General features: G+C 36.0%; 1 protein-coding gene across 7 annotated transcripts in view; it reads left to right on the top strand.

Moving 5' to 3' along the window:
- Positions 1–12,621, top strand: part of SLC4A10 (solute carrier family 4 member 10) — a 162,209-nt gene that overhangs the window by 116,739 nt on the left and 32,849 nt on the right. For all 7 annotated transcript variants that reach the window (XR_012623780.1, XM_074828972.1, XM_074828970.1 and 4 more), the window contains exons 8-14: positions 2,031–2,188; positions 3,963–4,050; positions 4,556–4,702; positions 5,290–5,390; positions 6,764–6,938; positions 7,124–7,257; positions 8,401–8,646. Coding sequence is in view for 6 of the 7 variants with exons in the window: in XM_074828972.1 (XP_074685073.1) it covers positions 2,031–2,188; positions 3,963–4,050; positions 4,556–4,702; positions 5,290–5,390; positions 6,764–6,938; positions 7,124–7,257; positions 8,401–8,646 (1,049 nt within the window). In the remaining variant the exon portion in view is untranslated. The remainder of the gene's footprint in view (positions 1–2,030; positions 2,189–3,962; positions 4,051–4,555; positions 4,703–5,289; positions 5,391–6,763; positions 6,939–7,123; positions 7,258–8,400; positions 8,647–12,621) is intronic.

Genomic DNA, 12,621 nt, shown 5'->3' on the forward strand with positions numbered 1-12,621 from the left:
GTTGGGTGTTTTCTGTTTGTCTTCATGTCAATTTATGTTAGGTTCTGGTGAAGCCCCCAACACTCCTTTCAGTCCTTGAGTTGCCTTGGAGGGGAATGGCCTCCACATTAATTATTTGGCTTTATGTTTAATTGGAGCTTAGTGGGACTATTTAGTGCCAGGTCATGAACGTGGCTCAGATTAGGGTGCAGATCGAGATGCACGTGAGGTCTCTCCAGCTAAAGACCTCTTGGGATAAGAGATGTATAATGGATGGGTTCAATGAAGCATTCAAAAGATGTAGCTTCAGCCATTGCCCCAAATTCACTCCAGGGCCATCCCTGCTCTTGTTATGTAGCGGAAGCAACACCTGGAGTTCGGGTGTATTTGCCCAGTTTGATGCTTCTTTGTGAGTTACTTTCCTTTTAACTGGGACTCTGTTCACTACCTAAAAGATTTTGGCATCTTTAGCTGATAAATAATACAGGAAACATCTGGAAATACTTTCTGGTAGACAGGAGACTGTTTCTTTCAGATTTGAATCTTGATCCTGTGATCTGTATGTTAGTGGGACCTTAAGGTGACAACTGTAACATGTTGAACATGAGACATTACTTATTAAATGTTAAATACATTCACAAGGTGAAATCAGTACAGAATGCACATTGCTATGTGCCTAGATATCCTTTCTCTCAACTATAAATGACCTACAACACCAAAATTAGGTGCAAAGTGAATCTGTTTGAGTTTAGTATTTAATCCTGAAAAGTTGTTTTGTGATTTGAGTGGGGAATAGAATTTGTGACACTGATACTTTACCTTGAAAAAGTACTTGGTCTCCAACCGTCCAGGTTGATTTGATGCTTGTTTAACTTTGTGAGGTGTTTGTTCATTGTTCTAGATCAGTTTAGGATAGCATCAGGCATCTCTTTTGTGATCTCAGCGAAATCAGATTTCATTACGCAGGCAACTGTGTTATATCTGAATTCTGATTTACTGCCAGAGCCATTTGCAAGAAAACAATTTTCTAAATATTACCAAAAACTATGCAAACTAGTACTGACAGATGGCTGTAAGATAGACATTAAAATGGTCCACTTTAACAGTTTATATTGGATTTGGTTGCTGTTGTTGTGTTTAGATTAATAAAAGGAAAGCAAATGACAAAATTCATGCATTTTGAAATGTAGACAATACTGGTGCATAATGAAATCAAACATACATTATATACTCTATTACTCCATGTCGATCTTTGTTACAGAGTAAACTTTAGAGTGATACTGTGGAAATAAATACAAATGAACACATTGCTAGGCAAATACTGTGAGCTTATATATAGCAATTACATGATGAAGCTGTTTCTCTATCTTTTCCTATTGTCCCCGCAAAGTCAACATTACTGCCTTAAAACTCTGAAGTTTTTATTCTGTTTTGTTCTTTCAGTTTACTCTTGAGACAGTCATGGTTGTAGCTCATTTTCTGTTATTTTCAGCAGAAGGGCAACTGTCTTCCATTAAATCTGAAAACAAAAATACATCTCACTTAGAGTAGTAGAAGGAAAATTACGTGTAGTGGACCCTGTTCTTCTTCTTACTGAGATTATAATACAGCAACTATGAACTATGAATTTGTGATTTCCAGAGTTGTTAATTATGGAAAAATAAGGTGTCTTCCTTTCTTCTACTGTTTTAACTTAATGATTCTGTTATGAATTATTGATGCTGTTATGATTATTGATAAAAAGTATTACTAGGAAATTAATACTATATTCTTAACAAGACTTTGAATGTGATTTGTTGTCTTTATAAATTAATTCTGCAGTATTATAGCTATGTTTCTAGGAAAAATTAATCAAATAATGAAGACCAGTTTCTTGGTTTTGAGAAACATTTTTATTTTTAAAAAATCATTCAACAGACAAGAATAGTAGAAACTGTATAATTGAAATACTTAAGATTATAGTGCAGTGACCAGAAAGTCTGTCAACAAATCAGGGCGGAAAAAATCCTTGTGAATAGCTTTTAGGTTGTAATTTAATATACTTTTCCCAGGTTGATCTACACTTCATGAAAAAGATACCACCTGGAGCTGAAGCATCAAACATCTTAGTTGGTGAACTAGAGTTCCTGGACCGTGCGGTTGTTGCTTTTGTTAGGTTATCTCCTGCAGTACTGCTTACGGGGTTAGCGGAAGTTCCAATTCCAACAAGGTACAGTTGGATTTATTTCTCTTCATGTTTTTTGAGTACCTTCTGGAGACAGGGTGATGTGACCTTCAACTTTGTCATTTATCGAGTTGCGAACTTGATTCTTTCTTTAACAAAGACATCTCTTAGAGACATCTTTCCACTCATCCTTTAAATAATGTATGGATATATTCAGAAACATGTCATTTGTGTGTGTAGATAATCATTCTTTGCAGAAGTAGAATTGTTAGCTTGTTAGGTTACAACATGCAGTTTATCCTATACAAACTGGTAATACTTCAGATGAAATACTAAGGTGAAGTATTCAGTTTGTTAGAATATTTCATCTGGAACTGAAGCTACTGCATAATTATGTCCAGAAGAAAAAAATGAAGAAGGAATTGAGTAAAGGGAAAAACCAAACTATGTGATTTGATTGACTAGGGATAGTGAATGGAGGAAGAACATGCCATAAATATTACGCTCCTCTAAAAGTTCCTTTGTAGATACTTGTGTGGTAGTGGATGTGACTTCTAACCATAAATTTTTATTAGATTAGTTTTTTCTAAGTTGAAACTTTTTCTGATGAAGTACTTTGGTTCTGAGAACAGGTTATGAGGATTTTTTAAAAAATGTATAAAAGAGACTTTGTAGTGAAATAGAAAGCATTTAAATAGATCTGCAGATATATTGTTTCCTGCTGGGATTGATTCATATCAAAACTCCTAAGTGATCCTCCCATATCTGAGTTGACCGAAGTAACTATTATAGCAGTCTCTCACTTTTTGTTGTATTTGTGCATATGTTTGTACACATATTCTGTCCCTCTTTCCCCTTCCCTCTTTTAGTTTCTGTAAAAGTAGAATTCCGACAGAAGGCAGTAGTGTATTCCAGTTGTTTGTGACACTCAGGAAAGAGCATTATGCTATGAAATACAATACTGAGACTCAGATCCTTACTCCTAGTCAGATAAACAGCATAAAATTTTAAGTTGTAGTTACTTTGTAGGTACTTTGGATATGACTTTTTTTGTCTTCTCTGATTTTTGCATGTGTGTAAGGCTTTGTGGCTTTGAAAAAAACTTCTAAAGCCTTTCCTCATAACCTCTCCAAACTTCCCACAGAAAAGCTCACCAAAAGGAAGACAACAGATATTTTGATTTTTGGCCAAAATAAAATTAAATAATTTAAATTAAAATAGTTAAGAATTTCTGCAGAAATGTTTATTTTTAAAAAAATTTAATAATGTTAGTAAAAAAATTGTCTTTTGCATTTTAGCAAAATTAAGAACTTCAGTTATTTAATTTGAACCTATCCTCTGCATTTTGTAGAACCTAGAGTAGAGGCTGTCTAGAGCCTTGATGGGAGTAAATGATTTAAAAATTATTTTTCTTTGGGGTAATTTAAGTTCCCCAATATTGCAGTAATACTACTACCATAAAATACTTGATTCTGTTGAATTAACAGAATTAAATAAATTAATGTTAATGTGTTCTGCACATAGATTATAATTGCATATATTTATTATGTAAGATAAGGTTTGTTATGTAAGGAGGTTTTGATAGTCTCAATCAAGTCTGACTGTGAAACTTATGATATATTTTTGGAAGTTATTTTCACATTTTTTCTAACCAGAGCTTCATGTTTAAATGCATGTGTGAGGATCTTAAGGAGATTATATATAATATTTGTCTTAGAGGTTCTTCTAGTCCAATTTTTAAATAAGTATTTCTGTAGTACGTATAGTTACTTTCAACCATCTATCTCTCACAGTTTTTTAATGTATCTTTTGTTTGCAGATTTTTGTTTATTCTTCTTGGTCCACTGGGTAAAGGGCAACAATACCATGAGATTGGAAGATCAATTGCAACACTAATGACAGATGAGGTATTTTTACAATGGCTTGGTTTTAGTCATTTTGTACTGACTGAAGAGGTGTGATAGGGAATCTCCAGTGTGGAATCATCCAGATGAAATGCAGCTAACCATTCTGATGATGCACAAATAGCAATTCTAGTTCATTTCATGATCCTGTAACAGCCCAGATTATGCTGCCATAAGGAGATAACAAAATAAGAAACAATATTCACAAGCAAGGATACCTTCACTGAAAAGATTCCATTTTACACAGTTACTTTCCAGTAGAATTAATTGTGTTTTGAACTGTAAAATCTCTAGAACATTTAGCACCCATAAGGATGTTTTTCCATAGCAGCTGGAGCTTCTATGAAAACTATGTACCAGAAACTCTAGTCAGTTGAAGCTGAGATTGATTGTTTAGTGGGAACTGCATGAAGTGCTTTCTATTCCAGAGAAAAGGGGTCATTGTGAAAAATGTTATGAGAGTATTCCTTTCCCCATCTATTTTTCCTCCCTTCTTCATTTTTCACAGGTGTTCCATGACGTTGCTTACAAGGCAAAAGACCGCAATGATTTGGTATCTGGAATTGATGAGTTTCTTGATCAGGTTACTGTTCTCCCTCCTGGAGAGTGGGATCCAACAATACGAATAGAACCACCTAAAAATGTTCCCTCTCAGGTTTGTACACTGTAAAATTCAGACACTTTTAAACATTGTGATGAATTTTTGCTAGGTAGAATTAAGTCTCATTAATTTAGCATTTAGCAGAGTCACTATATAGACATTTTGCATGTTTTTATTTTTTTTTTGTTGATTTGCTTTTGTCTTGCAAGCATACAGTATAGTGGTGACATTTCACATAGTTCAATACTAGTTCTCTCCTGAATAAAGACAGATGGTTGTATGTAAAGATCTTAAATTTGGGGGTAATTGGTCATGAGCATATTTGATTATTCCAAACAGCCATGGTTTGCTTTTGTTCTAAGCTTATTGTAAGAACTGATCAAAACAGCCTGGCTTGCTACTCTTTAAAATGTCATCTGATACAAGATTTTTTTGTGATAAATTCTTTAAATTTCTTAGACTACAATTCCTTCTACTATTTCCTGTTATAGAACTCCTCTACAGTTTATGAAGAGGTTTTGTTGATGAATCTTACAATAAAATTTACATGTTTAGTCTTTCAACTCTCTAAGCCTGTTTCCTCTCCTAAAATTATGTTTTGGTTGCTAAGACCCATGAGAAGTACCTTTTCCTTCTGGTAGGAGAAGCGTAAGATCCCAGGAGTGCCAAATGGAACTGCAGCCCATGGGGACGCAGAACAGCCTGGAGGACACTCTGGACCAGAACTGCAACGCACTGGAAAGTTAGTGAAAACATATGAGAAGTCTTAAGTGTTCTAAGTGAGGCACTTCCAAAGGAATCATAATGGTCTGGTTCTCTTTCAAATGGTTGGCTTAGTATATGATTTTTTTCAGGCTTTTTTCCTGATTTGCGTACCACATAGATGAAAAGGACAATGCATGTTAATTTGCAGAGAGGGGGAGAGGGCAAGACGATTTGAGTTTTCATGTTGTATTTATTGCAAGCTCCTTTCTTTATTATTTATACAGGTCAGACCTCTATTAAACTTGATTAATGTTTCTTATTTTTGTACAGTGTGAAGGAAAAGTAGGGAATAGTCTTGTGCCATATATTATGAATGCTTACAACTATCTTGTAGTTGAAGTTTCTGGGTTGTGCAACTCTAGCATTTCTTTTTTACCTCAGTAAGCCATGATATGTCCTGGTACATGAGGCTATGATTACCAAGGTGGTTGCAATATGCACGCATCAGAAGGAAGAGTTTGCTCCAAGGAATACTTATGTTGTCTCGTCTAATATGGTGTAGTGTAAGTGCATCAGCTGTCAATGGTTGCCTTAGTGCAGTATAGTTGTACCTTGTTGCCTCTTTATATTGAGATATCATTTCTGCTTGCATGAGACTAAAGATTCAGCTGCTGTGTTGGCATACACAGCAGCACAGAGGAGATGATGGTCAGTCTGGCTGTAAGCCGTTCTCTCACTGATGAATGCGGTAATTGACAGCTTGAAGGATCATTCTGACATTTAGGAGATGGTGGCACTTTGTCTTCCTCTTTACCCCAGCAACATCTGATACATCGGGTGCCTGTGAGAAAAAGAACATTGTGGGGATATTTATTTTAACTGTATGGTATATTGTAAGGGAGCGTCTGTTCCTAAATATTTGATTATGTTTAGCATAGTGTAAATGACAAAAGATGACAGTTCTTGTCCTTGGAAAATTGTGGCCTACATTTAGTTCTATCATCAAGTGTGTTTAGGAACAGATTCTCAAATAAAGAATGTGAAGCTCTATATGCAGACGTTTGGGCACATGGGCACTGTGGTAGCTCTCTGATTAAACAAATGCAAAGAATTATTTCACCTAATAAATAATAGGGTTTTATGCATGGGAGCTAACAACTGTTCAGAAGTTTTAGGTCTGAATAATTGGATGAAGATTTTATAAAAGAAACATGCAAATTAGTTTGTTTTAAAAACACAATTTCATGATTCAAGTTATCAAGACAGGGTTCCCAGAAATTTTTTTCTGGGAAGAATGAATTATAAAAGTATGTATCATTTGAAACTTCTCTGCAGTGTATTTAAAGCAGTACTGTGGAAGAAAGTTTGGCATGCCTTCTTCATTAATTTGATCTCTTCTATTTTTTTTAGATTTTTTGGAGGATTGATTTTGGATATAAAAAGAAAAGCTCCCTTCTTCTGGAGTGACTTCAGAGATGCTCTCAGTTTGCAGTGTCTGGCATCATTTTTGTTTCTCTACTGTGCTTGCATGTCTCCTGTCATCACATTTGGTGGTCTGCTGGGAGAAGCAACTGAAGGTCGTATAGTATGTGTTAAATCTGAACTTTTAAAACAAATTTACATTCCTAGGTTTGTGGTTAGTATTTTCTTACTGTTGCATGAATCACCTTTAAGTATTGGTGTTTCAGTGTTTAGAAGGCTACAGACTAAGACATTGCAAAAAGAACTTGTTTGAAAATTTATGGACACTTCTCTCTGTATTACATTCAGAGTGCAATAGAATCACTGTTTGGAGCATCCATGACTGGAATTGCCTACTCTCTCTTTGGTGGACAGCCTCTCACTATACTTGGCAGCACAGGACCAGTTTTAGTGTTTGAGAAGATCTTATTCAAATTTTGCAAGTAAGTGAAGATCATGATATGCATCATCCCTCGGCTGTTGTTAGGTAAAAGTGGAGACACTGATCCCAAAGTTCCAACATCTGCAGTATAGATCAACAGTTTGTTTTGGAGTACACTGCTTAGGCTTTCAGAGTCTGAAAATTATGCAGTGATGGAGACAAGTGAATTGATGGTAATGCAGAAAGATTGATGGTTTTTTTGTTTGTGTTTTTAAAAAAAACACTTCTGAAGGGAATGAAAGCTTCAGGGTGTTATGTGGGTTCTTTTTCTTATTGTATCATTTTCTACTCTGAAACAATACATTTAATTCTGTGTTTTATCTAATCCCTAACTCATGCGAAAGGTGTTACCTCTCACCCAGGAAGTAAGTGCAGTGGCAGTGGTGACATCTTTCAGTAGTCACTGATACAGACCCTGCCCTTCCTCCACTCCAACAGAGGAGGAGTGAAACGTCATGCAGAACAGCATATCCCCACATTTATGTTAATGTGCTATACATGACATACCGCTGCCAAAGTGTAGGCAAAACTTAGGTCTGCATCTTGGTGGCCATCATGCTTCTCTGTGATCTTCTTTGCTTGTGTGCCCCATTGCTGTGACGGGGACTTCTGCCCCAAGATCTCCTGAACCTCCTGAACAACATAGAGTCGGAGACCCCACTTAGCACCCCAAAAGTTCTTTTATCACCTTCAGGTAGACTTTTCAGTTCTCTGTGATAATGTCACCCAATGTATTTGGAGCTCTATTATCTTATGCAATAAGCATACAAGACTTCGATGAAAGTTGTTATTATAGCTACTCTTGCAGCTTAAGAGGAAATTGACAGGTGTTGGCTGTTCACAAGGCAGGATATGGGATAAAAAGTGGGTAGACCTTATACACTTCATGTATGTGACTACTCTCAAATCTGCTCGCTTGCTTTAGTAGAGATAGAGCTCTTTGTGTCCCGTTAATTGGGAGGAGAGCTCAGGTCAGGAGGTGACTTGACAATATCTTCAGTTCTCGATAGGTAAACAATTTCTGTTTTGGTCTGTCCCCAGAATAGCACATCCCTAGGCAAAGGAAATTTTAGAGCTGCCTATTCTCCATTTGCTGTGGCTGGACAAAAGAGAAACTGTGTTTAATTTTTTAATTTTCTTTTAGAGAGTATGGGTTGTCGTACCTTTCTCTGAGAGCTAGCATTGGACTGTGGACTGCAATCCTGTGCATCATCCTTGTTGCAACCGATGCAAGCTCCCTAGTCTGCTACATTACCCGGTTTACTGAAGAAGCTTTTGCTTCTCTTATCTGCATCATTTTCATTTATGAGGCCTTAGAGAAGCTGTTTCATCTCAGTGAGACATACCCAATCAACATGCATAATGATTTGGATCTGCTGACAAAGTACTCGTAAGTAAGATTTCTTCTATTAACACTGGGGTTTTTTTTCATAGGTTATGTTTTCTCTGTGAGGAACACAAACCAGTGCACAGCAGGAAAAGTTTGCAGTAGTTTCAAACTTAACAAGTGAAAGCTATTGAGTTAGGCATGATGCTGGCATATGGAAATAGTAGTTACTGGAGGTATGTGTACAAGCAGTACACGTTTACTTAAGGTAAGTAAAAAATATCTTGACTTGGAGCTTGGAAAAGCTTACACACATGCAACTTGAAAGTCCTAGAATAAAAAAATAGGACTTGGAGGGACCTCTGTTTTAGGTCTCTATTCACATTTTTATTTAATGAGGTGTAACTCAATGATCTCTTACTATAACCTTGTACTGATGCTTCATAATATTTTATTGGGTGTTCAGACAACATTTTTATATCATGTTTATCTGGTTTTTTTTTTCCAAATTGAAATACTGACCTATCTAAAAAGGATATAATTTGATGTACCTCCTTTATTTTAACCTCTCTGGCAGTTAAGGTTCAAGCTCCAAGAACTGAAGTGGATTTGGAATTGTTAGGTGCTTCTCAGCAGTGATTGATTTTGTCATAATCAATTTGTTCTTAATAACAAGATTTTTAATCTTTACTTCACTGTGGAGTTTTAATGGGTAGTATTCTACTTGGGGAATAAAAAAGTGGATGGCTTTAATCAGTATAGTTTCATTTAGAAGTAAAAACTCATAGACTTGTTTCTGTGATATGAGACCAAACACGTTCTTCTAGTAAAGGACAAGATCCTAGTCTGTCCAGAGGCCAGTTAAACCTGATCACTTTAGCATCTAAAATGTCATCAAAAAACATTTTCAGAGAAGATCCCCCTCCAGAAATGTGTTTATTCCTTCACTAAACCCATGTGAACCCTTTGCATGAGCAGGGTGGGGCCCAAAAGGAACAATGCTTGAACAGTGCCACATCTTCTGTTCACTGGAAAAACAGGAGTGTCTCAACCAAATGTCTCATTTGCATTTTAAGCTGGGAAAAACAAAACACAGTAACAGAGAAAACATTTGAGCTTTGTATATGTTATCACTAAAAAACCAGCAAATCCTGAATCTGAATGCACATTATATACCTTAATACACAGAATAAGTGAAATTATAGAAACTCTAGCTCTGCTGTGACATACTCTCTCCTCATGCTGAAAAAAATACTATTTCTCTCTAATAGTTTATTCAATAGACAAAGGAATATTAATTTGAAGAGAAAGCAATGAACATCAAGAGTAGACCATACAGGCAGTTGAGGTTATATCCTGGTCCTGGTTAACTTAACTTTACTTTTATGAAGTGGGTATTTTACTCTAAAGAGCCTCATATAGCACAGTGTTTGTAGATATTTTTTTTTTCTTTTACCACTTCAGAGTAGTTGTCTCAAAAAGAAAAAGAATATGATGTTCTGAAATGTTTTATGATGTTCTGATATGTTTTGAAAAACAGATGTTGAAACACTATACAAAGACAATTATTTAGAAACCATTTAGCAGGCGGATCTGAAATGTTAAAACAGGTAATGAAAAGCATAAACTCAAATAGAAATGTGGATTCCTGGGTAGCTAGCTTTATTTGTGGTTAGCTGAATCTCATGATATTGCTTGAGATTTCAAGAGAAATAAAATTAACAGTCTTGCTTGTATAGGAGTAGGTGATAGTATCTCTGTATTTTATGAAAGTGTTTTATCCTTGTAGTCCTTATGTTTACACATAAATGTTTTTGGCTTTGTTTAAAATTCCATTCATTAATCAGAATAACAGATTAAATTGTGAAGGGTGGTGTTTACTCACTGCCTGCCTTTGGTAACTGTCTTCACTGAATGTGGAATATGCAGAGCATGCAGAATGGTAAAAGAGCAGCAATTGTCATCCTCCGATTTACAGCTATTGACCCGTCCTGTCCTACAGTGTTGGAATACCAGCACAACAGTTCTAGATTTTCCAGACACAATTTGTGAAGGACAGGTATCTTTCAGATGTTTGGATGAAAGATTTGACTGCTGCCTGGTGGTTTGAAACATACATATATATAACTGTAGAAATTATTTGATAGAATAGTTTTGTAGATATTTATGGGGTCATAATTTCATAGCTATATTCTCATTTATTCTTTCACTCTGTGTAGATAGTACAAATAAATTGACTTTTAAACTCTTGCATTATATTTCTCTTTCAGCATTTATGTTTTATCTTCTACTTGCAACAATATCCTGCTTATTACAGATATCACGTCCATGGCAACTGACCCCACTAATACCAAAATGACTAGCTGTAGACATAGCTATAGGCAGCATAGCTCTTATGTGATGTGGCTTATATTTTTTTAACCTTAAAACTGATTGTTGGAGATGCCAGTATGCTTATCGATTATCTTGTAAGACCACATGTACTGATTCCAAGGATCTGTGGTCTGAACACAGCAGAGCAGTAATTTCAGCCTCTTCTGTTCTCTCCCCTCCCCCTGCTTCATCTGAGTATTTCTTAGTTTTTCAGAACTGGCCCTGAGAGGTTGGGAGAACAGAAAGATGTTCTCTGTTGGAGTAACTCTATATCAGCTGCCCAAATGACCAGTGCATTCACAGCAGGGTTGGTGCAGCCTGAACTCCATGGGTTTGCTGTGCAGATATGCAGATATTACACTGTCCAGACACAGTGGCCATTTGCCCAGAACATGACGGTATCGCAATTATTGTCCCCACAGGATCATCACAATACAAGAGATTTCAAATAACCCTCAGTCCCTGCTCATGCGTGTACATCTCATTTCCAGAAAGATCAGAAACTAGAAGATGAATAAGCATAAAATCTTACTTGAAAAAAAAAAAATCTAATTTTTGTGTACTTGAAGTTGGGGAATATCGCTTTCACAAGGAATTAGAAGCTTTTTCTGCAGCATCTGACTACAGTCCTTCTACTTGCAGTTTAAATGGGTAACAAACTTGAGCTGAAACTGGTCCTGTCCTTAAAGGACCAGCATACTCTGTTACAGAAGCTAATTAGTATCTGCTGTTTTGCTAATTAAAACAGCTGTTTGCATTTTCCTCTTTGGGGAGTTTAAAGACAAGTTTTTAATTGTTAGTAAAGCCTTGGCAGTTCTTTAATTAGCAATGGGTGAACTTCAAAAGGTTGAGCAACTCATTTCTCTTTGAATACTCAGCCAAAGCTTATGTAAAACTTTATCTTGGATCTGCAATTCTATGCTAGAAAACTCAGGTTATACTGTAAAATTTCTGTGTTTTCTGTATTCTGCCTGTTACCCACTCAAAAAGTTGATGATAAATAGGTCAGGACACTGTATATATTTGAAGCTTTCAGTAAAGGCTGTGACCCAGCCCTCCTCTTTTCTCTCATGGGCTTTGTGAGGATGCTCTGATGTCCGCAGGTAGTCTGTCTACATCCCAGTACTGTTGCCTTTGCCCTGGTGAAGATGTGAGTTTGACCCAGAAAAAGTCATTGGCATGCTGTTAGTACCGTCCTTTGGAGTACTTGAAAGACAAAGAAAATAGTAATTCGAAATGGTTGGTATTTCAACCAGATTGGAACCATATTTCAAGTGAGAAAGAAACTCATTCTGTATTTTGGGTGGGTTTGAATTCTGTCATAAACAGTCTCTGTTGCAGGGGTTTGATGTAAAAGACTGTACTGCGTGTATCTCCTCTTCTATTTAAGAGTATAGGAGTCATTACTAGTATCTGCCATAACAAACCTTAGAAGACTATTGAAAGAACATTCAGAACAGTTGGGATTTTTTTTTTTCTTTTTAAAATCAAGCACACCCAAATACTTGAAAATCAGCTGAAATCCTCCTAAAAGATTTCTTAAAAATTCATATTTAACTTTTTACCATTTTAGGTAGAAGACATGAGTTTGAGTTTGTTACATAATTCTATCTCAAAAAGACAAAAATATATTTTGCTGCATAATCTAATTAATATAGAACTAGT

This window comes from Strix aluco, chromosome 6, assembly GCF_031877795.1.
Source record: "Strix aluco isolate bStrAlu1 chromosome 6, bStrAlu1.hap1, whole genome shotgun sequence".
NCBI lineage: Eukaryota > Metazoa > Chordata > Aves > Strigiformes > Strigidae > Strix > Strix aluco.